This window comes from Melitaea cinxia, chromosome 1 (assembly GCF_905220565.1).
Source record: "Melitaea cinxia chromosome 1, ilMelCinx1.1, whole genome shotgun sequence".
Taxonomy (NCBI): domain Eukaryota; kingdom Metazoa; phylum Arthropoda; class Insecta; order Lepidoptera; family Nymphalidae; genus Melitaea; species Melitaea cinxia.
The window spans coordinates 2238549-2265001 of record NC_059394.1 but is presented as its reverse complement, the minus strand read 5'-3'; the positions used below and the strand labels follow the sequence as shown (position 1 = coordinate 2265001).

Below are 26453 nucleotides of genomic sequence, written 5' to 3'. Positions count from 1 at the left end.
TAGAACTCATATTCATTTTTGTTATTGTTATAGACAGTGGAAGCTGTTCCAAGTTATCTACGACCCTCGATATGGCGCAAGCAGGGTATGTACAGCTGATTAGACACAGCCACTTATTGACCAGCCTTCAATAAGTTAACTAATTATAGAAATTCTTTCAGTCCCTCCTGTGAGGCCAGTGAGAAGAGGTCTGGCCTGAAGAGAAAGAGAAATTCAACTGACGATGAGGTAAGGTGTTGAAAATTAATAATTTTATACCATAAGCTTTTGTAAACATTGTTCGTTAATTCATACATTTCTATAGGTAGAGAATATGCCACCTGAGAAAATAATAACAAGAGACGATGATCTTAACGACCAGCCAGGACACAATGTTGTGGTGGAATCATCATCATGCTCAAGTGATGAAGAAAGCAACGAGCAACCCAGGAGTGTTTTCACAGATATAGATTATAATGCTGATAGTTTCCTAAGCCCACCGAGTATACCTGAACTACCTAACTGTGTGTTAAGCCCCTTGGAAAATGTAGCGAGGGGTGACTGCACACCACATTCTAACAAGAGGCCAAGGTAATTACCAACCTGACAATTTAAATCCCATTATTGTAGAGTATATTCATTGCATGTTAATGTTTATTTATAATACTTTCAGCACAAGTAAACCCCTTTGCCCTTCACCACCGAAGCGCAAGTGTCCCCTGCCTGGATTATCCTGGGCAGACCCTACAGATGTGTGGAGAAGTATGTGTGAGTGTGATACCAAGTCCAGCATGAAGAAAAACCCCAATATGTTTGACCATCATCCTAAACTCCAGCCAAGGATGAGGTCTATCCTATTGGATTGGCTAAATGAGGTGAGAATTGCAAAATAATTATTACTAGCATTCAATTATAACATTATATCATTGACATGTAACATTTCATTATGTTATTAAAAATTTAGGTAAGTATGATTTGCGAACTTACAAATTTTACTATTATCACATATTTATAGACCTCCGGGTTGCATTTGATTTTTTTTTGTTCTGACCTTGGGATATATAGGTCAGAATATCAAAGTCATAACAATTGCGCCGTTTAGTTTATCTTTTAACAAAAACTGTACTAAAATATTGATTACACGTTTTTTTTTTTACATTTCTGTCTTATTTTTTCATGCTGCATTACAGGTTTAGTGGTAAGTTTTCTGTGATTTATTATTTCACATTATGTATATTGATGAAATAATCTTGGCTATTGTTACATGATATCATCAGTTTTTTTGTCTTATATAGGGTACTGTTTTGGGGGCATTAACCCCTTTCTTTCGGCGTTCGTTGACCCTTGCAGAACCAACGCGTTTTATACATTATCGTTATGCAACTTTTTGTTTCTTTTTTATCATTTTTTAATCTATTCTCGTGACTATCTTTTGATTAGTTTCGATTGAGGTTAACTCATATTAATATTAATTCCATTTAGATTATAAATACATGTACGCGAATGCGGCACTAACGGCGGAGTTTGTGCAAATATTTAACGTTTTTCTTTTTATTAACACGATCAAATTACAAAGACAATAATTTATTTTAAATTCTTAATAATAGCTACTTAAGTCATAGTCAATTTCTGTGATTCAGATAAAAGCATAAATGAAATAAAATCTTATAACAAAAGCACAAAATTTACAATTACTCTGATATATATACTTAAACACCACGCGGCCTTATATAACCTGTACCTTTTTTCTATTGAACTGTCGATTCTTGCCAAACATTTAAACATAGTTTTTTTTTAAATCTTAGATTTAATACTCTTGGCGATAATAGCCAAAGAACGACAAGTGTATACGTTCGCGATATGATTACGTAGGTATAAGTTTTTAATTGAAACAGCTGCTGCGAATTAAAACTGTTACTTAAAGAGGTTCATTCCACAAACATTAGATATTTTTTTAAAAAAAAACAAATGCCTCAGTCTAGGAGCTAGACTAGATGACGTAGCCTACGGAAACAACTACGCGTTGATACGTATATAAATGAAATAAGACACCTGTCTCGAATTAGATAAAAACTTTTTTTTTTAAATATATAACTAGATCGGCAAACAAGCGTACGGCTCACCTGATGGTAAGCGATTACGCCGTAGCTTATAGACGTCTGCAACACCAAAAGCATCGCAAGCGCTTTATAAATGCCCTATCCCCAATTCCCTTCTCTTGAAGGGAGAGAACTCTTGTTCTCGTCACCTTAATCACAAACAGGAACACAACACTTCTTGAAAACAGTATTATTTAGCTGTGATCTTCTGTAAAGTCAAGGTGATTCCCCCATCGAGCTGCTCTATATTTTGAGCAGGAAATTCTCCGCAGAGTCCTACCTCAGTTATGACATAATTACATGTATTCAAATAATAATGCTATAAGTTCTCTGAAAGAAAAGCCTCAGACTCCACAGACAGCCTTTTGTATATATTTTGTTTTTTTTTTTAATATTTTTCTTGGCTGTACACTAAAGTATATTTGGTTTATAACAGTCTATATTAAAAATGTAGGCCCTAAATATAAATTTATAAGTACAGTACGCAAAAGCTATCTTATTACTATTAGCAATCTACTAACGATGGTGGGGCTACATTGTTGTAACTAGAAAGTTAAAGTTCATTTTATACATGACATATTAATGAACTTACTTCACAAATGAATAGTTTTAAGTTATAAATTCTTACATTGAGTACTTTATACTTTGCAACAGTCGTAAGGAATTTTCTATCGTCAATAAAATACTTTGTTGCATCAATTCGAACGATCTCTATGTTACGTTAATTAACTTATTTTTTAATTTAGTGACCTCAAACAAAATCAGTCCTCGTTGAAATTAATTCTCTGACGGATCTCTAAAAACATAGCACACCAAGTACGGTATACACAAACATTTGTCACGAAAGGCATCGACTCCACGACCGCTAATGCCACAGCCGTTCACTGGCACAAAATATAATTATTATATCACTAACGACCCGCCCCAGCTTCGCACGGGTGCAATGCTGATACTAAATATACTACAGAATGTCTTTATTTATAGTGTGAAGCTAGCTTATAGCATGGTTATTAACATAATAACAACAACATTCAAATATTTGTCGTTAGATTACACGTTGTTACAGAATGCGTTGAAGAAATAAAGATTCACTGCTCGTTCCCCGTAGGCGATAGCGTGATAATATGTATCCTATATGTTGACCCGACTTCTTAATAATATTCGTGCCAAATTTGAAGTAAATCCATGCAGTACTTTTTGAGTTTATCCCGGACATACATACAGACAAACAGACAAAAATTCTATAAACTATATTTTTGGATTCGGTGGTGATAGTAGATTACACCCCAAGTATTCTTTTAAAAAAATATTCAATGTACAGTTTTAACTTTCCTACCATTTTATTATATGTATAGATTACTAGCTGACTCGGCAAACGTCTTGCCGCTAAACGCTATTTAAATATAGGGGTTGGTGGTATAAGGGTGAAAATTTAGGGTTGTATGTATTTTTCAACGCCAAATCATATTAAAAAATAAATAAATAATTTTTCTAAAAATAAAAAAAAATAGGGTTGAACTATCCTTAACATTTTGGGGGATGAAAAATAGATGTTCGATTCTCAGACGTACCCAAAATGGACACAAAATTTCATGAGAATTGGTCAAGCTGTTTCGGGGGAGTTTAACTACAAACACCGCGACACGAGAATTGTATATATTAGACTAGCCGACTCGGCAAACGTTGTCATGCCATATATCTTATTATCCCCCTTCATCTCCCCCCCCCCCCTACAACTTAGGGGTATGAAAAATAGATGTTGTTCGATTCTCAAACCAAACTGATATGTACACAAAATTTCATGAGAATCGGTCAAGCCGTTTCGGAGGAGTTTAACTAGAAACACCGCGACACGAGAATTTTATATATTAGATAAAAATCGGATAATACTTTTCGATGAGCACATGAAAGACAACAATAAATGACAAATTAGTCGCGTAGGAGCAACGGTCACAGCACTGGTTTTTGGCTGTTGCGCTGGCGGTTGCGGGTTCGTTCCCCGCACAAGACAAACATTTGTATTGGCCATACATATGTTTGTCGTGGTCTGAGTGTTTGTGCAGTCCTTGTGCGTCTCCCCACCGTCCCTCGGAGAACACGTTAAGCCGTCGCACAGTGGGACAGAACTGTGCGTACCGTCTCAAAAATCTGTAACTTTTTTGTTGATTGAAGTAAATCGCTGAAATTTGGTATGTAGTGTCTCCAGAGTACATACAATCCAATAATAAATGTATCATTGTCAAATGTTTAATAAATAATATAAAATAAAATAAAACAAAATAAAAAAGTATTATTTTAATATTAAACCATGGTTTGGTTAACTTATTGAATTATAATTTTACAGTTTTATGATATTAATAAACCTATTTTATGTTATTTTATATTACACATGAATCTTACATTTAAATAAATGACAAATATATAATAACCCACTCCAAAAATATGTTTTACAAATAATGTACGAAATTATTTCGATTTAAATAGCTAAGAGGTTCTTAGCTTCCTCTAACAATTTCTTGGATATAGTGATTGATGGTTTTCTGATACTTGATATATAAGGATCTGACGTAAATAGAAGACCATGAAATACGTCTTCGTTTGTTGCGGACCTAGAGCATTTTTTAGCATGATGCAATCTGAATTTTTTGTAATCTTTATTACGCGATTCTTGGGCATCCTCAGATAAATGACCAATGGGCAGAACAGCAAAGTGTCTTATTATACTTTCCCCATGTATTAAGATTTTATGTACTGAAGAAGGCATATTATACCACATATATTTTGTTACGTACAGTTGTGCGGTTGCACGAGTATATTCACCAATTTTTTCTGGATTTACAGCAATACCGGATGCCATGGTTTGCAGAATAACATAGAACCTTTTAATAAGTTCCTCGTCAACCCCTGTAATTTCTGAAGCGCAGTAGTAGTTCTTAAAAAAACGCCGAGCTGTATTGCCGTCATTACAGTTTCCACTTCCTTGTCGGGGCTGATCAACGTGCAATCCCATCCGACTTCGAAACAAACTTTGTACAAGCTTTTTCTTGTCTTCTTTACTTTTTTTATCTTCCAAAGTTCTCGCAGCCCATTTTTGAAATGAAAGGGTATATGAAATATGTAAAATTAGCTCCATGCAAATGATCCACGCGTGTAACGTAGACAAACCGTATTCGTAAGCATTTATATTATCTGGCTTTGATGCAATCTTCTCCAAATTATTCATTTCACTTGGCTTAGCCCCACACACTGTACATACAGCTCCAGAACTTGTGTCAGTAAGAACTTGTGTAACTTTTCCATCCACCATAGTTAGAAATAGATCGTGACTTATTTCAATTACCTGCGTCTCCTTGTGTATCTTTGATGTTTGCAAATTATTAATTTGACCCCGAATATCACTAACCACTGATCGGGTTTTCTCGGGTGTTTCTTTTGCAAGTTCCATCAGGATTGGTCGGCAATAACGAATAGAAGAACAAGCCGGATTTGCCAAATTATCTCATGTGTTTCTGTGTCAGTCAGCTTTATTGGTACTAAAGACGCTATAAATAAGTTTGTATCTGAGACTAAGTCACTCTCAAAACACATCTGTTAAAACTTGTTTATATTCGCTTTGCCCCGATGAACCATCACATCCCCACTTGGTAAACAATTTAAGAGATTTTCTTCTTGGGTTGTAAACATTTTCAATCTTTAAGATGCGAGCACAAGTGTGATCCACCAAATCTTGTAGATTTACTTTAGCACTTATATCGGTTATTTGAATGCTGGATAGTGGAGGATAACACAGTTTTTTGGCGTTCGTCAATATGTGATGGCAATATGTCGAAGTTTTTGTTAATCAAACTTGCTCGAAGAAATCCGATTGAACTTTCGAAATTGTGATTTCGAAAGATCTAAATCTGCAAACATACTTAAAGCTTCATCCACCGTAAAATCTGTTCCATTGCTACTTTCATGCAATAATTTTTCCTTCATGATCCTTTTTTCATTTCTTTCACAATTCCGCATCATTGAAACTACAGTAGCTTCTTCGATTTCTCCTTCAGCCCGCAATCCTTGAACGTCCTTGATATATATACTCGAGTCCATATTCTTGTACCAATTCCATATTCTTTCTTTTTTTCGATTTCTCTCATAGATCTTCATAAAACTTTGGTGGAAGTCCACGTTCTTCAGATGTTGTAGGTGTAATATCCATCGGTGCTTCTTCGAATTGTACCTTAAATTCACCGTCTAACCACGATATATTATTACTAAAGAAACGTTCTTTAGTTCGGTTAGATTTGGTCCACCGATCGTTAAACGCTGTTTGTTATAAGCGTTTTTTGAATACACAATTAATTCACTTTTTTCAGACGACAAATGGTGATGTTGTTCTAAGTATTTTTGAATATCTTCTGATTTTGTTCCATGGCCAATAAAAAATTCGCATAATACTCGTCGAGGCACAACAAATTTACTCATTTTGTTTTTATTTTTAACTACTTTTTTTACCGATGTTGGTGAAGACTATATTATGTTAAAGCACACTAAAGTACTGGTAAATGACAACGTAAATCAATAACTTTTATACTGAAATTTCGTGTGATAAAATATTACTATCTAGTGTCATTATCAAGTTCCTAACCACTATCTATGAAGGTGGTTAGTAGTAGGTAGGTACTGATAATGTATACTAACAACTATGACTAGATACCACTTGCTCCCTTTTCCTTCACCGCGATAGAGAAATACATAAACTATATGAGAAACGTGTAATTCACACAGTGATAACAAAACATTAACCACATCTGACCGCACGATAAAAAAAATATACTACATACTAATACATTACCCAAAACTCCCACTTTACCTAAAGATTGAGTAAATAGATAATTTTGTCTAAAAAAAAAAGGTCAAAAGTGATCTAAATATCCAAAAATCTCATTAATCAGAACTAAAATAATTTTTGGAATATTTTGTATTTTCTCCCCATTAGCCATTTTTTGTTTCAATTTTTTTTGCCCTGACTTTTACATTAGCTGCTCTATACGATGCTATCAAAATTAAGACATGGGCAGACACCGCTAACTGTCAAAAGTCTATGCAAAGTTTCTAATAAGGTTAGAATATTAGGTCCTGAAATAAAAATTCTTTACCTCCCCAGGTTTCACATAATGGTTCACTTAAATTATTTTTAAATAGAGTACTTCATCACCATTCTAACCATATATCACACTTACAAATTTGCTGGTAAAGTAATGCAAATATGACCATGTAAACTGGTGGAATTGTGTTCTACATAATTGACATAATTTTGAGCGTCAACTTGCAAGCCTTATTCTAATACAAAAAATGAGAAATAGTGTATTGCAACTGCTATATAATATGCATTGAACATTCAGTTAGACATATGCATTAACAAAATATTCAATATAGAACATTACGAAAAGCTAACCGCACATGACAAACATTTGTATTGGCCATACAGAAGTTTGCCGTAATCTGGGTGTTTGTGCAGTCTTTGTGGGTCTCATTGTGCCTCGGAGAGCATGTTAAGCCGTCGGTCCCTGTTGTTATCATGTACAGCTAATAGCGATCGTTACTCATACTAGGGAATATATCCGCCAACCCGCATTGGAGCAGCGTGGTGAATTTAGCACTGATCCTTCTACGTGGGAAAAGAGGCCTATGCCCAGCAGTGTCTAGTCCAATTAATAATGCGAAAATGTAATAAGATTTCTAATTTTTTCACACAAAACTTCTGAACCAACTAGTTTTATTTTAGACGTATGCCTGCAGATCAAGATTAACACAACCTTTTTTTTTATTTCTAAATTTCCATAAGATCGGAAGTTACGCGGGAAAAACGCGATGCGCAGCTAGTACTAGTTGATGATTTATAAATTCCTTGTTCCAATAGATACTAATTCTATAGAAGTTTATAAAGAAGATATTCATTCTCATAGATAGGATATTGATAAAGTGAGTTCCACGAAACATGCCTGTAATTAAATCATTAGATAGTTCGAGTTTGAATGCTACCCAAGTTATGCACATAAAATTTGTACATTTACGCGGTTTCACCCGTATTTATTGAATCGCTTATTTTACATAATGCGATAAAATATAGTTAATTATTTTCCCATAATTATCTTAAACTAAAACATCTATTTTTTAATTAGATATTATAATTTGTAAATGTCCTGAACAGCTAGATGATTTTCTATTAAAAATTGTTACTGGAACATTATAGTTGAACACGAAAGAAAATATTTTTGAGTTTTATCGTTTCTTTGTTTGCTGTGTACATAATTAAGTTTCTGATTAAATTACAAATTAAAACAGAAACTGATTGAGTTACGTTTAAAAAGAATTTCGAATTACAAAGCTTAGAGAACAGTTATATTTCTGAAAATAATCCGTACATACCTATACTAGCCCGTTGACGAAACTTGTAATCCTGCTGTAGCTCTGGGCATTGTGGCGAATCCTATCACGATTCTACATAGATGCGGTATACATTTAATGTTCATGAGTACATTTTACCCAAAATACATGTTTTGAATGTTAAGTTGCCTAGTTATGGATCAAACGATCGTGTATGTTAAAATTTGTTTATTTATTCCCTAGTTGACACGTATCATACCATCATATGTTTGTCCCTTGTCTTGACAATAAGGAATATAACAAAAAAAAAAAGCATCGTACACACATCGGAGAGTTTCATATTTTTAAGTATGTATAGGAACATTAATATTTTTGTTTCTTAAAGTTTAGGCTTTGAGTCAATTTGTTGATGACTGCAAAATATTTGACGTTGTTAGTTGAGGAATTTCGTCTAACAGTTGGAATAATTTTAACGAATCTTTATCACATTTTCCTGGGACCATTATGAGGTTATATAACGTAATCAGTAGAGTTATAAATTATGTAATAAACCGATTAACTCTAGTAAGATTTGTGAATAAAGGATGTACGGTATTTTAAAATTAGTCGCATAATGATGATTAAATGTAATTCTTATTCAAGTGTATGTACAAACTTGAGCCAATATAATTTAGTGTAACTACTAGACACTAGAATCGACAAAATTATTATAATTTAACCGCTTAGAAACATTTCACTTAAATGTATTTATGTTATTAACATACACTTAAACGTACTGTAATCTGTCTCTAGATTATGAATAATAATAACTAACCACCTTTATTGTCCTTGCTCTTAAAGTCTAAATAAACGTCATACTATCATGTTCTTAGTGAGACATAAAGGGAACAATTTGTATTTATTTTTCTATTTTACCAGAATAGCAACTGGTATTCTTGTAATTGTTTCTGTACAGTTCTCCAAATAAATAAATAAGTATTCCTATCTTAAGAGTATAAAAAATGTATGTACGCGCAGAACTTTAGCTACGCTCAAAATTGGATAATTTTTCTTATGTTGTGTTGGTTACTAAAATATCAATGTTTAAATAAAAGAAATTTAAAATAAAATCACGTGTTTCAAGAGAAAAATAATAATATGGCAATACGAATTCCGGGAGGAAGGGGGGAAGATTGCGTAATACATGTGTTATTAAACTGGCGTCCTTCCGTTTAGGGCCATATAGAGATATATGGAGAAATGCAATAGCCGAAAATTTACATGAAAAAAAAAACGAAACAGTAGTAAGTACATCTTATTAATATGTAAGTTAAAATATAAAAATGAGAATATATGGGAAAATTGGGCCTAAATAACCAATTTAACTGTAAAACTCGGGTTACTCGGTCATTGATTGATACGACACTAGCATACGTAAAGCATTAGGGCAAGTAAGTTGCATATTTAGGTTATAATATCGATTCTGATATCGCAGTTAAACGGAAGGACGCCAATTTAATATCACGTATAATTTTTCTAAGTATAAGAATACAGTGTAACTTGAAACTGATGCAGGTTCAGAACATTTGTCATATTAGCGAAAAAGAAAATGCTATTACAATTATTGTACAAGTAACGCGGTATATGTAAGGACAGACGACACGTTAATTTGTGATTCACACCTCTCCGCAGTCGACGGGCCTCCGAACTTTGAGATTTAAATAAATTTCGAGCACCTTCGCTCCGCTCGGCTCTACGTATAAAATATTAATACATATATCATATCCTAAAAAATACTGAAATATTTAATAACTATAATATTACCGTGGTGTCACTTGCATATTTTTACTTCTCTTGCATATTTTATCTTCCGTTTATACATAGTTTTACTGGCCCCTCGTAGGTGATTTTACAGTAGGTATTTGTGACAATTAAGGAAGACATTCTTAAAAAGTTGTTTAAAACTTCTAAAAATGTGATGATGTGGTTATTTTAATGTAGACATGTTAAAGGAAACCCTAAACAACGATTAGAAGTAGATTAATTAATTTGTTTAACTCATTTAATTTAGCACCCAGATATTGTGAACAAACTCGAGTCACTAAGACAGCTTCAACTTGTATCACTAACGTATTTAGTAGTATTGAAATTTACGATAAATCTGTTATAACTGTTTTAACTTCCGATCACTGGGGTCGAGAAGTCTCTTGAAGGGAAAATTGATATAAATTCGCGAAGAATTACATGTAGACCAATAAGATAAAGAAAACTAATTGTTTTAAGGTATTGCGGCTCAGTAAATATGTAGATATGATGGCACAGGATCCAGACGTACTTCATAATTTTAAATTAATTTTAGAACGAATGTCTTACTTTTAACGTTAATAACATTTTTAAACTAAAAACTGTAGATATAAATAAAATTAAAATTTAGTTAATGTCTCTGAAGGTATTTATAAGAGTAGAAATAGGTTTTTTGCATGTTTGTTAAATCGACATACATCAAGGATAAAATTATTAATTCTGATGATAAAATTAACTACATATGGTACATAATTAATAGTATCAGCGGGAAACGTAATAAGCAAACTATCCCAATAGAATTAGATATAAATAATGCTATTATAAATTGAGATAAAAGTTAGCTAACGTCTTTGAAGTCTTTTCCGATAAAATACCCATTGATCTAACTGATCGACTAAATTCATCTTCAACAAATTCTACTCAACTTCTTAAAGCGTTGGCAAATGCTTTGTTGATTTTCCATTCTCGCACGTTGTTCTTTATATATTCTAAAAACATTTAAGATCTTTACTATTTAAAAAAATATATCTGTCGATCGCTTCAGCCTGTAATATCCCACTGCGGGGCATAGGCCTCTTTCCCCATGTAGGAGAAAAATCAGAGCTTAACTCACCACGCTGCTCCTATGCGGGGTGACGAATATATTCCCTACTATGAATAACGGTCGCTATTAGGTGTACATGATAACAACCGAGACCGAAGGCTTAACATGCTCTCCGAGGCACAATGGGGAGACCCACAAAGACTGCACAAACACCCAGATGACGGCAAACTTCTGTATGGCCAATACAAATGTTTGTCATGTGCGGGTATCGAACCCGCAACCGCCTGCGCAACAGGCACAAACCAGTGCTGTGACCGTTGCGCCAACGCGTCGTCTGTCTGTCGATCATTTCAGTAAAATTATTTAGTACTGTCATTGACGACCTCACTACATACTTAGCATTAATTTTTGACAATGCCATTAAAGTAGGTTCTTTTGCAGATTTGTTAATGTAGTAAAGTTTTTAAACTTCTTAAAAAGGGAAATCGAAGTTAATCCCTGTAATTATATACCCATATTAATCCTGCCATCCTTAAGTAAAACATTACAAAAAAATTATACTAAACCAAATTCTTTTTCATTTTAAGGTTTACGGCATTTTCTCAGTGAGCAATACCTATGGTTTCACTAGAGATCGCTGTACGACAGATGCGGGTGTGGCGCTTCTTAAATATGAACCTTATAATTGCGTGGACCACATGTATCAATTAACGGAACGAAATCTTCTGTTCTACAGGGATCGATTTTAGGTCGTTTTCCTTTTTAATTTATTTAAATGATCTTACATTTTATGTTAAGGATTTTATGACATAGCGTTATTTGCTAATAATACATCGCTAAAAAAATTAAAATCGATAGGATTACCGCAAATTCAAGATTGGTTTAAAACAAACAACTTCGATTTTGAACGCCAAGAAAACAGAGTTACGTTTTCGTTGCCCAATGTTAATTGAAATTTGAATTATAATTTAAAAATCAATAACGAGAAGCTTATTGTCAGTGATACTAAAGTTTTCTTAGGATCTAAATTTGCATCGAAACTTCAGTGGAATTACCATTTGCCATCCTTGGACGGTAGACAGAATGCTAGAAAAGTTCGGCAACTGACCGGCGTTGCTACTGCGCATTTAATAAATTTAGTTAGTTTCATAGTATTATGTCTTACGGTCTGATAATGTGGAGTAATGCTAAAGATATTGAGACTGTATTTATTTTGAAAATAGGGCTAATGGCGGTATATATGATCTTGGAGCTTGAGTCTCCCTGCGGGATGACTTTCATAAGTTAGAGATAAAAAAAAAAATTGTTCTAATATATTTATAACAATGTAATGTATATTCACTAGAATATTTATTGTTTTCATATAAATAGTAATAAAAATTGTAACTCCTAAGTTTCCGACTGCGCGAAGTAAACGTTTCCTTATTGAGTTACGGTATTTGCATGTAAATAATATCCTACAAACGATATTGAAATTGTTTGAAAATAAATTAAAACTTTCTATTAAAAAGAAATTAAAACTTATTATTTGGTACAGAATGACATAAATGATAAAGATGTGTGGACTGAGTGACGCTGTATTTCGTGAAAGAGTAAGTAAGAGAAGAGTAACTGCGGAGTTTCTTGCCGGTTCTTCTCTGCAGAATCTCCATTCCTAACCGCTGGTAGCTTTAATTTTAAAATTAATTAAAAATTCATTTTATATACTGACGATTCGAAGGTGCTTTAAAAGCCTATTTGAATAAAGCTATTTTTGATTTTGATTTTATATCCTTAAACGTTTTATATTAATCCTAGATAAACTGGTTTTGTGTACGTAAAAATTGTTTTTATTTTTAACCGACTTCAAAAAAGGAGGAGGTTACTCAATTCGACCGTATATATATTATATGTATGTTCAGGGATAATAACTTCGTCGTTATTAACCAATTTTGATAATTCTTTTTTTTATTGGAAAGGGGATATCCCTTGTGTAGTACCATAATAAGAAAACCAGGATCTGATGATGGGATCCCAGAGAAATCGAGGGAAACTCGAAAATCCGCATAACTTTTTACTGGGTGTACCGATTTTGATGATTTTTAAGTTAATCGAAAGCTGATGTTTTTATCATGTGGCCATATTTAAATTTCATAATAATAATAGATTTTTAATTAATTTTTTCGTCTACCTACGTTGTATTGTCGATATAATTGAAGTCGGTTTATTTCGTTTGCTTGCAAATAATTATATTCTAATTAGTCAATGGAATCTTCAATGAGCGTGTTCAAATGAATTTTAGATGTTTTGCAATAAGATTTAGATTAGATATTTAGAAAAACCCAAACGGTTCGAGTAATTTGCAACTATTATCAAATCACATAACTTGCTGGTTGCCAAGGCATTTTTGAAGGTCTGATCTATTACAACAAGAAAGGAGATTATAAGAAAACATTTCTTGTCACGAGCGTACTGTCAGTGGGACAAGACGGACATTTGTCCATTGAATTTTTAGCTTTATATTTTAAATTTAAGATTAGCCAAAACGTCCGCATGATATTATTGAAATAGTTTAAATAGTGGAGGTAATTTTTTTTTCTATGTACCTACTTAAATTTTACATTAATGTGCTTCTGCCCACTGTCTTTATTTGCTGTCTGCCATGTTGTAGACTGTCACAACATTCTGGACACGCCCATGTTTCATGCTACTTCACTTTCATTACTTCCTATCCGACGCCTGTTGTTATAGCGAGGTAGTATCTTTTAACGATTTTCAACTTTTATCATTAAAATTGCTTATTCAGTAGAAAATACTGTTTAGAAGACAATGTTTTTAAATTAAAATCTAAAATAAGTTTGGACTAAAGTCTTTGCATTTTTTTTTTAAAGGTCATCTCAAATTATAATTTCGCGTTTTACGATTTCGTTAAATATTCAAATATCGGTGGAAACAATATTCTACTGTACAAAATATGAGAACATTTTAAGTGCATAATAGCAAATAATTATGTAGCTAATGAACAAATTTGTTTTTCATCTTTTTATTAAATCTAATTACCACAATCTATTCTGGTCACTTTTGTATATTTGCCCTTAAAAATCTAAAAAAAACAAGAATGCTATTTCATTAGCTTTGATTATCATTTCTTTTCCATTGTTACCTTTCTCGTAATAATTTAGTTAGATACACTAAGTTTACTTTAGATTATGATTATTGCTGCTTCTCTGGTCGATTATATGTTCGTGTGATGACTTTCCTTAGTAAACTAATAAATTCTGTTATTTTAATGTAGTTTAATCTCTCGACTGTCATCCTCATATATATTCCTACTGAGATATATGCGGTCGGAGTAATTGATGTAGGAATTCTGTAGATACAAGAATGAAACTATATATTAATTTTTAAGTTAAATAAGTTTGGTTTTTATACTTACTGTAGATACACATACAAATATATATAAAAAATTCAACTAAACAACGACCAAATAGGCCATATGAAGATTGCGGACTTGATGACTGGCGCGAACTTGGGGAGGCCTATGTCCAGCAGAAGACTGCGATAGGCTGAACTGACTGAATGTAACTATTATATAGTCTCAATTATGAACTTCAGATTCATATTTACAAATAGTAATATTACATAAATAAAATGGAAGTCGACAGTAAAAAAGAATAATGTACCTGTAATAATGATGTAACTTTTATCTGTTGGATACTGTCATCCATCAAATAGCGTTATCCATAACTGATGAAACAGGCCCTTAACGTCTTTGATTAATTTAAAATTTTATTCCCAATAAAAAAATGCTATAATCATTTATCCGCTGTTAGCTACGACTATTTTGCTCCAGTGCTACGCTCGTAGCAGTGCTGTAATGGTATATTGGAGTAATCACTTTTACTAATTATAATAATTTAGTTTGTGACTAACTTTACCTCCTTTATTTTCATTAAAAATAACTTAAATATCTAAATTGAAGTGTTACTAAATATCTATGTTATTTTTAACTGATTTAATTGATAAAAAACGTGAATCCATTCACCAGACAGTCGCAGGTGTTAAGGCAGGTCAGCACCTCTAGTCGCCGGCCGATAGTCGAGGGACTTCGGCCGGCCGGACGACACGACCTCACATGTCTGTGGGGTGGCCTTGTTATGAGCGAGGCCACCCCCACCATTGTGCCGCGGCCCGGAGGTTTCGTCCGGGCCTACCGGGCGAGGTGGCGAATGCTAGCGCGACCCCATCTCGCCCCACCCAGGTGGACGACTGCTCACACGTGGTGGTTTTTTAGTCAGTAGGAGTCTGATATAACCCTCTGGCGCGGAGGCGCCAGAGGGTTATATCAGAGGGAGGGGGTGCAGCAGATTAATTCCAATTTTTTTCTCCGAAACAAGGTTTTCTCATGATTGGAGTGCAGTTTCGGGTCATATTTTTTATATACCACTAGGCTGGATAATCACACGGTCCACCTTATAGTAAGAGAGTTACCGTAGTCTACAGACATGCAACACCAGAAGCATCGCAAGCACGTTGCCGATCCTACACCCGACACTCCCCAATTGATGATTTAAACCCAAATGCCATAATCATTAAAATGTTAATCCCGATATTTATTATGTTTGTCATTGGACCTTTTAAAATATCGATATTTCGTTATCATTACAAGCGCCATTGTCACAGGTCAACTGAGTGTAAAGTAATATTACCGTTTGTGACACCATTGTAACATCGTTCTCACAAAAATCAGGTTTTAAGTAGCTACAGTCAAATCACCCTTTGCCCTTTTATTGAGTTTCCCCTAATAAACTAGTACTTACATTTGTAGTTTCTTAGCTAAATGAAACGTGTTAATTGTTAATATGAAATTTATATTATAAATAATTGTGTTTGCTCGCAAACGAAAAAAAAACCGACTTCAATTACATCGACGAGTAATATAACGTAGATCGACGAAAAAATAGTCAAGTAACTGCGCGTTATCAAAGATTACTCAAAAAGCAGTTATCAGATCTCAATAAAATTTATATGTGACCACATGACAAACATCAGCTTTCGATTAAATTAAAAATTATTAAAATCGGTACACCCAGTAAAAAGTTATTGCGGATTTTCGAGAATTTCCCTCGATTTCTTTGGGATCCCATCATCAGATTCTGGTTTCCTTATCATGGTACCAAACTAGGGATATCTTCTTTCCAACAAAAAAAGAATTATTAAAATCGAAACATCTAGTAGAAAGTTACGCGGTATAATACAACGTAGGTCGACGAAAAAAGCGTCAAGTAAAAACGCATTATTAGATATAACTCGAAAAGTAGTTGTTAGATCTCAAATAAATTTAAATGGGACCAATTGGCACACACCACCTTTTGATTAAAAGAAAATTTGTCGAAATTGCTCCACCCAGTCAAAAGTTCTGATGTAACATACATAAAAAAAAAAAATAAAAAAAAAAATACAGTCGAATTGAGAACCTCCACCTTTTTTGGAAGTCGGTTAAAAATGAACTAAAATAAGCGTTCTTTATTTGAAATGTATTTTTGAGTAATTTATCATTTATTCAGGAACGTAACGTATAATATGTTGCTATGAGTAAACAAACAATAATTACATGCGAATTTATATGAAGAAAATAAGAGAATTTGAATTATTATTTATTTGAAACAAATATCTATAATAATTAAACATTTTATATTGACTAATAATTCTTAACCATGATTGCATAGGTTTATAGTGAATAAATAGTAATTGACGACGCGTTGTCGCAACTGTCACAGCACTGGTTTGTGGCTGTTGCGCTCGCAGTTGCGGGTTCGATCCCCGCACATGACAAACATTTTTTTTTATTTGTTCAAAATACAAAAAACACATAGTTAAAACTTATACATAAGCCTGCCACGAAAACTCCCAAGAGCTTATCCGGACAAGCCGCCGCGTCGCATATCATATTATCATATATCTTTATCGTAGCGTACCATGTTATAGCCATTAAATTTAAACTAAGGTAATAACCAAAATTTTGTAACTATTAAACGCTTAAAGATTTTAGTAAATTTTCTTTTAGTGATCTTCTATATTTTCGTTTGTCCAGGTATAACTCTTGTAGGTCTTCGGGAAGTTCATTAACAAATGCAGGTATAATAGTGTTTAACTTTCTAGCTCCGTAAATATTCCTAGCATTCGGCACAACAAATTTTTTTGAGTTATGAATATTTCTTAGCGTATTGGGTCTACATTTTTCGATTAATAAAGAAGGATCATTAACTTCATTGTGCTGTGTGGCTACGGCACTAAAGAATTTAGCCACCCCCTCTCTTCCCGTGGGTGTCGTAAGAGGCGACTAAGGGATAACAAGGTTCCACAACCACCTTGGAACTTAAGAAGCCGACCGGTGGCGGGATAACCATCCAACTGCTGGCTTTGAAATACACAGGCCGAAGACGGGCAGCAGCGTCTTCGGTGCGACAAAGCCAGTACTGCGGTCACCAACCCGCCTGCCCAGCGTGGTGACTATGGGCAAAACACATGAGTTCACGTTATTTTTGGCGTAAACTTGTGGAGGCCTATGTCCAGCAGTGGACTGTATAGGCTGTAATGAAATGAAATGATTAACTTCATTTAGGATATTGAATTTCACCAAAGTAAATACATCCATGACATTACAATATTTAAAAATATCACTTTCATTCAAGATACGTTTTTTTTTAAATTTAGGGATAATGGTTTTTAATAAACGTAACTGTAAAGCATAAATATTATTTAAATGTGTTTTATAGGTCCTACCGTAGCTACTCAGTCCATAACTGATAACAGATTGAGCCAGGGCTAGATACAGTATTCTACAAATTTTATGTGGGAACTTATGTTTCAATATAAACAATCAACTAAGTAGATATCTTAATTTAGAGCAGACGAGGTCTATGTGAGGCTTCCAGCTAAATCTGTCATCAATAACGATGCCGAGATAAGTATGTTGATTTACTTTTTCTAACAGTGGACATTGACAATTCAAACTAATATGACTACTATGGAAACATTCATGAGTGTGGGCCATGATAGCAGGGGAGATGATAGGTACGTTATAGGAAGAATGTATATGTATAAATTTAGTTTTTTGAGCGTTAATCACCAGCCCAACATCATGGGCCCATTTACAAATAAGATTATAGTTGTTTTGCTTAATAATTTTTCAGCTTCAGATACTGATCTATGTGCCGCAATCAAAATCAACAATCAATTTGTATTGGCCATACATCTGTTTGCCGTGGTCTTTGTGTTTGTGCAGTCCTTATGGGTCTCCCCACCGTGCCTCGGCGAGCACGTTAAGCAGTCGGTCCCGGTTGTTATCATGTACACCTGATAGCGATCGTTATTAATAGTAGGGAATATATTCGCCTAATTAAACTCTGATTTTTCTCCTACATGGGGAAAGAGGCCTATGCCCCGCAGTGGGATATTACAGGTTGAAGCGGTCGACAGATATATTTTTTTAAATAGTAAAGATCTTAAATGTTTTTAGAATATATAAAGAACAACATGCGAGAATGGAAAATCAACAAAACATTTGCTAATGCTTTAAGAAGTTGAGTAGAATTTGTTGAAGACGAATTCAGTCGATCAGTTAGATCAATGGGTGTTTTATCGGAAAAGACTTCAAAGACGTTAGCTAACTTTTATCTCACTTATTTTAATTATTTATATCTAATTCTATTGGAGAATATATCCGCCAACCCGCATTGGAGCAAGGTAGTGGATTAAGCACCATCCTTCTCCTACATGGGGAAAGAGGTCTATGCACAGCAGTGGAATATTACAGGATGAAGCGAAGTAATTTGTTAAAAAATATTTATATTTTATAATGTAATACATTAATACAAAAACCTACCACAATACCCTTTATTGATGGTCGGTTAAAATGTTTTGATCCCATGCATGACCATATCATCAGAAACCGCACTACATCCGTATTCCGATTCAATTATCAAAGTACGTATAATTGTCAACACTTCCTAATGAGTCTAGAAATAAATACAGTCACGAACAAAAATACATTGGTAATTATATTTATTTGCTTGAACTACTTAAAACAAATTATATTGAGTACACAATCGTTTATTATAAATATTATACGCTTCTCATTTAGCGGCCTCCAGTATAACATAGTCCAATCTTTATGTTTTGGAAACACACCTTATTTGATAAATATCTCTATGACCAATACATTTCTCATGAGCGTGGTTCATACTTGCTGTCGTTAACGCAATGACCAGTTTTTACTATCGCCTTGCTTGCGATATAAGGCACATAAGGTGCTGACTGTATCACTTATTTTTAGAGACTTATGTTAGAGTTATCATACCACTTAATATCTACTAACATCATTTATTGATATTATAATAATATGACATTTTATAGTCGGCTACAATAAACAGACTATCTAATTTAGTTATCGGAGTAGTTCCTGATATTTATTAACCGAATTCTAAAAAGGAGGTTACTCAATTCGACCGTGTATATATAATATATATTTTAATGTATGTTCGGGGATAACTTCGTCGTTTATGAACCGATTTTGATAATTCTTTTTTTTTTTGTTGGAAAGGAGAAATCCCATGGGTGGTACCATGATAAGAAAACCAGGATCTGATGATGGAATCCTAGAGAAATCGAGGGGAACCCTCGAAAATCGTAGTGACGACTAGTGCGTTTGTTAATTTTTTTCGTCAACTTACGTTGTATTATTTGTCTATGTAATCGAAGTCGGTTTTTTTCTTTTGCGTTTATTTATGTAGCTCTTAATGTATGCTATCTATTAATGTCTTCAAACACTCTTCGTTATTATGTTAAGATAGAAATACCTCCCACGTCGAATTCTTTCATTCGGCGGTATTAAGCTCAGAACAAAATTCTTCAGTTAGAAAAACAACATTAAATCAATGTGGTTATTACATATCAATCAATATGTATAATATCCACGGTTGACCATATCCAGGCACACCTATGTGCACCTTAATATTGTTTTAACAATAACTTGATAAAGATTATCAAATGTGATAACACGTTGACAAAGGAACTCGAACGTTACAGAAAATGCTTTCGAAGAAAATAAATTTCGTTATTAATTTAGTAAAATGGAACATTTTTTTTTTTCAGGTTTGCGAAGTGTACAAGCTGCACAGAGAAACTTTTCACCTGACCGTTGATTACGTCGATCGCTACTTGACCAATACTGACGACGTGGAGAAAGGTCGCTTACAACTCATAGGTAAGTTGAATAATACAATAAGTAGTACTAAAATAATTTATTTACTAAAACCTGTATTAATATATTGTCCTTTCAGGAATAACATGTTTATTTATCGCTGCAAAAGTAGAAGAAGTGTACCCACCTAAAATCAGCGAGTTCGCATACGTGACGGACGGTGCCTGCACGGCCGAAGACATCCTACTAGAGGAGTTGCTCATATTAAAGATCCTGTCGTGGAGCATCACCCCCATCACGATCAACAGCTGGCTGAATATTTATATGCAGCTGGCGAGTGAGGGCCGGAGTGCTAAGCGGCGGTTATTAGGCGAGAGTGATGTAGGGGCTAATGCGCTGCGCGGGTACACGTTCGTGTTCCCGCAATACTCGTCCTTGGAGTTCGTGGTGTGCGGCCAGCTGGTGGACCTGGCCGTGTTACACGTCGACGTCAACAAGTTCCCCTACAGCGCCGTGGCCGCCGCCGCCATTGCGCACACCTTCAGCGAGGACCTCGCTCTCAGGGTGTCGGGTGAGTCCCCTCTATGGTCACTATTACTCTATCCTAGAAACGATTCAAATCATTTTCATGATACGATTTTACTAACTACTGTTTATACTGTTTAACTACTGTGTCGTGGACTAAAGGATTTAGATTAGAAAAGTCAAATTAGGCTAAAAACATACTTATTCGAAACTAATATTGAAGTAAAACTTCTTCACGAACGCTTGACTTGACTTGGGAGCAAGCTGGTGAAGGCGTTTCGAAAGCGTTACGAAAAGTGTGATCGGGCGAGACGAACGGAAGTTGAGAGGGAGACGAGAGCGATTTTTTTTTTTTTTCAAAAAGACTAAGTTTAATAATGTTAAAGTGGCGTATAGTAATGGTCTCTGTGTGTCAGGTTACAGCCGCGAGGCTCTGGAGCCGTGCCAGCGCTGGCTGGCGCCGTTCGCGCGCGCGGTGCGGCGCTGCGGCAGCGTGCGCGCCGTGCGCGGCGGCGACGGCGAGCACGTGCAGCGCGCCGCCGGCCTGCGCCTCATCTGCCCCGACCTCAACCTCGACGAGAGCCACCGCATACAGACGCACGACGTCTCGCTCGACATGTTTGTGAGTACGCCGCACACCAACACGTACCTGCGCACGTGTGCATGTGTGCACGCACGCGCCCACGCCCGCACACGATACCACTCGAAATATCATAACGTAGACGTTGCCTGACCTGTGTTGTAATGGGGCATCCTTTACCTTTTTTTCTAACTAAACATTTTTATATAAAAGTGAAAAAGAACACACAAATTTCAAATTTTGGAACATATTTGAAACTAAAATTAACATTATTTGTTAAAATGAAACCATTAGGTAGCAAATTCTAATTGCTTCCTTTCACATTTTTCTATAGTCAATTAAGTTTAGCGATGTCTCTGTACAGTCTCAAATGAACTAATTTATCGCTATTATATATTTTAAAAAAAATCCTTACAAACACAGAACATAATACCAATCAATACTTAATCTTTAAAACTTCCCAAATAAACCAAACACTAAATAGTAACGCCTCTAAAAGTAAGCTTTGCTCCCCACAGGACCAGGTGTACCAGCAGTTAGAACTGCTAGAAGAACCATCACAGCGGGCGGAACATGTATTCCCGCCCACGCCTCCACAATCTGGACAGAAAAGCCCACGCGCTGAAAGCGCGACTCCCGGAGGCTGTGACCGCCTGACTGTTGTCTCTGCTGACTAATGATCAATGGCAGGGGACTGAGCTTATGCGTCAAGAAACTGACACTGTGTGTCACGGGACTGACACTATGTGTCAGACGCCAGGAGACTGACCCCGTGCATGTCGAGGTTTTGATCCCTGCGTCTAGAGACTTGTACAGTTAAGTGGGCAAGCAGAACTCTTTAGTGTAAATGAAAATAATTTATGTACATATATCTTAAATGAGTAAGTAACATGATTTATTAGAAAAAATTGTACTAAAAAAAATATAAAAAAATGATAAATATCAAAATATGATCCCATATATGTGTAAGCTTGCAACTCATTATTTGCAACTACAGGTGCAATTTTAATGGTCCTCTGACAATGAAGTTTGGTTCTATTGTTTGAACTTCCGTAGGAATTATTATTGTTTTTTTATTCAAAATATCTTGTTGTGATAACTAATTATAAAAGGCATGAATTAATTCAGTGTGCAGTTTCGCTTCTACTACCTCACTAAGACGTTTGATTTTGCATGTAATGTTTGCAAAAACAATAATTTGTTTTGAATAAAAAAATCGATGAATATTTTTTTTCTTTTACGCTTTGTAAATATTATTATCTATACATAATAAAAAAGAATATGAGTTGTAGGCTTTTTTATGGCACTTAATCTATCCATAAAATGTATTTAACATTTTGTGAACATTCCAAAAAAAAAATCTTAAATATGTAAATTTTTTATTTGTTAATTATTATTGGTGTTGTAGAAAAATCAGTGTCTTAGATGCATTATAAAAAACTTTTAAATATACTAAAGTATGTAATCATCTATATTCACTAATATATTAAATATTAGTGCTTAGTACTCGCATAGATATTTAAAATCATTAACTTTAATAGTTGTATTTTATCATTAAAGTATTTAATTGAGACAGGAATCGCTTCGCAGCTATGTCCTAGCGAATTACCGAAGTTTGAATAAGTAGCTCTCGAAATATAAATTGTAAATAAACGAAATATAATTTATTACTAACGGTATCACTCTGTGGATTGATAAATTTAAATGTAAGAGACTGATAGAGACTCGTGTCTGTTATTTAAAATTCAATTTTCATCTAAATTATAACCAAAGACTGTTTATGCTGAACAATCTGATTGCGGAGTTATCTGCATAACTTTTAGTATAATTGACATCTTAATTCAAACATTTAGTGCGACAGATCTAAAGTATGAAATCGATGTGTAATGCTATTCAGCATAATATAAAAGGGAACTTAACTAATTTGTTTTAATATAAAATTTAAAAATGAAATCAATAGATTAAAAGTGTTAAGCTTGAAATATTATGCAACGCGACTTACAGTTACAACCAAGGGACGGGACTCACTGTTGCGACTAAGGAGCGCGACTTACAGTTACAACTAAGGGGTGCGACTTACTGCTGAGACTAAGGGCGTGACTTACAGCCACAACTAAGGGGTGCGACTTACAGCCACAACTAAGGGGTGCGACTTACAGTTGCGACTAAGAGGCGTGACTTACAGATACAACTAAGGGGCGTGACTTTAGAGTTAAAACTAAGGGGCGCGACTTACTGTTGCGACTTAGACCATATTTAAGTTTGATTAATAACATGTAGAAATTTGGACTTTGTTTTTGTAATTCGCGTAGGTGCGTATCACAATTTTAATTAATTACTGTAAGTTGTGTTTCATAACATGCTTCAAGAAGCTCTATGAAAAATTTGATTTTATTTACAGTGACCTAACCGTGTCTGTTTGGTTTAAACTTTTATTTTACAAAGTCACATCTAATGTATATTGTCCTATGTAAATTTTGACATCATATGTGTCACTTTTTTACATCAATATTTATAGTATTGAATTAAAAATAATATAAAAATTATTACTATTCATTGATAGCAAAAAAATATATACACATTTTGACGTATCAATTAGAAAGAATAATAATCTTAGATCTTTGTCGAATAAATAATATTAGGTTAATATTTTGAAAATCGGCTAAGGTTTTTGTACGGCTACAAGATAATACTAAAAAAAAAATTAACGATAATAGTATCAGAAGAAAAATTGTTGTTCTATCTTTTACCTAATCAAATACAACCCTGACTTATTGTTTTTACTTAACACTGAAATCTAAAATTCCTATTTTTCATTTTTATAATAAATAAAAACTTAAAAAAAATCCAGTAACTGAATTGCTGAACTTTAGTATGAGGGCTGAATGTTATCTGTAAATTGTAAATGGTCTTATATGGAAATGTTGAATTGTTGCTCGCTATCGAGCCATCTATTTGGTCAGAGTGTAAGTTTTGTATATTAAGTTCCTGTTTATCTTTGTGTTAGCTCATGTACAATTGTCAACCTGCAATGGGTTATATTGTAACGAACTTCTAGAAAAATAACGTTAACACAAAACTACTACTATTTTTTTTATCAAAAACTTACGCTCGAGGCTACATTTCTTTATTGAGCGAGGGTGCGTCGACGCCCAAGCCGGTGGTATCACATTTTAAGTTCATTTAGAATTAAGTACAACGATTACGCTTATCCCCTAAGGCGATTAGCCTTATAAAGTAAGACTTAGATTTGTTACTTTCTTGTAGAATAATATAAATATATTCTTAGTTTAAGTCGCTTTAGTTTTGAGTTATTTTTATATCAATTTATTGAGACTAATATAAAAATATAGTACTTTTTTCAATTGTATTTCAAGTAAAATGTGTGTGATCTCATGAGTTGTAAAGGAAGCTATGGTTATTGCTACTATTTGTCGTCACTTGTGCAATAAATATGCATTGAAATCTATGTACTTCGTTTTGATGGCGAATAATAAACAGTGTTGATGATATTTTTTATGATGTTTTTTTTACCGTACATATTTTTATTAATTACTAAGCACTCAGTTGATTGACGATGATGTTTTATTTGATTTATTAAAATAAATAAACATAATTACGTAGAAACTTAAAAACTATTAAGATTAATCCTAACATAAAAGAGTAATACACTCCACAAATAGGATACAATATCAAAGTATCATACATCTAAAAGTAGATGTGGAGTGTGGTTGCGACAATTTTGTGAAAATATTTAATCATCAAATTTTCCTTCTTATAATAACAAATTACATTCTTTTTTAACCGACTTCCAAAAAAGGAGGAGGTTCTCAATTCGACTGTTTTTTTTATGTATGTTACATCAGAACTTTTGACCGGGTAGACCGATTTCGACAAATTTTGTTTTAATCGAAAGGTGGTGTGTGCCAATTGGTCCCATTTAAATTTATTTGAGATCTAACAACTACTTTTCGAGTTATATCCTATAATGCGTTTTTACTTGACGCTTTTTTCGTCGACCTACGTTGTATTATACCGCATAACTTTCTACTAGATGTACCGATTTTGATAATTCTTTTTTTGTTGGAACTGGATATCCCTAGTTTAGTGCCGTGATAAGGAAACCAAAATCTGATGATGGGATCCCAGAGAAATCGAAGGAAACTCGAAAATCCGCAATAACTTTTTACTGGGTGTACCGATTTTGATAATTTTTAATTTAATCGATAGCTGATGTTTATAATGTGGTCACATATAAATTTTATCGAGATCTGATAACTACTTTTTGAGTAATCTTTGATAACGCGTAGTTGCTTCACTATTTTTTCGTCGATCTGCGTTGTATTACTTGTCGATGTACCTAATTGAAGTCGGTTTTTTTTTTCGTTTGCGAGCAAACACAATTATTCTCAGAAGTATGTCTAATATATCCTTGCTCTAATATATCCATCGAATTCTTCTCTCGCTATGCTAAATTTTATCCAAAAAAATTATTGTGTCTCTATATCTCTTAAGGCGTTGCATTGACTCTGAAATTGAGAGTAAACTGCTACGGCCTACGACCGGCTGTACGTGACTACGCGGTCGCCCGACCGGCTTGACTACGCAAACGCCAAGTTAACGTGCTTTTAGTACACATATTTTTATTACATTCACTGTTAACCTGTATAAATAAAAATAACAGATATTTCCATAACTAAACGAGAGTATTATTCTTTGTTCACAAATATTACTTAAGTATATTATATTAAGTATAAAGTCTTAAAGTAGGGCACAGCAGGATAAATCCTGTTCAAAATCTGGAGCAACTCGTCTAGGGAAGTTTCTCAACCTTACAGAAGATTAAAACTAAATAATACTGGTCTCAAGTAGTATTGCGTCCCTGTG

The 26453-nt window shown here is 34.1% G+C and overlaps 1 protein-coding gene across 1 annotated transcript; it reads left to right on the top strand.

Moving 5' to 3' along the window:
- The first annotated feature begins 51 nt into the window (after window positions 1-51).
- Window positions 52-22243, top strand: LOC123670360 (G1/S-specific cyclin-E). The gene is made up of 8 exons (XM_045603885.1): window positions 52-85; window positions 162-228; window positions 305-570; window positions 653-854; window positions 20413-20524; window positions 20601-21032; window positions 21403-21608; window positions 22085-22243. Exons 1-8 carry the CDS (start codon window positions 72-74, stop codon window positions 22241-22243), a joined length of 1458 nt encoding a protein of 485 aa, XP_045459841.1. The 5' UTR covers window positions 52-71.
- The last annotated feature ends 4210 nt before the right edge of the window (window positions 22244-26453 follow it).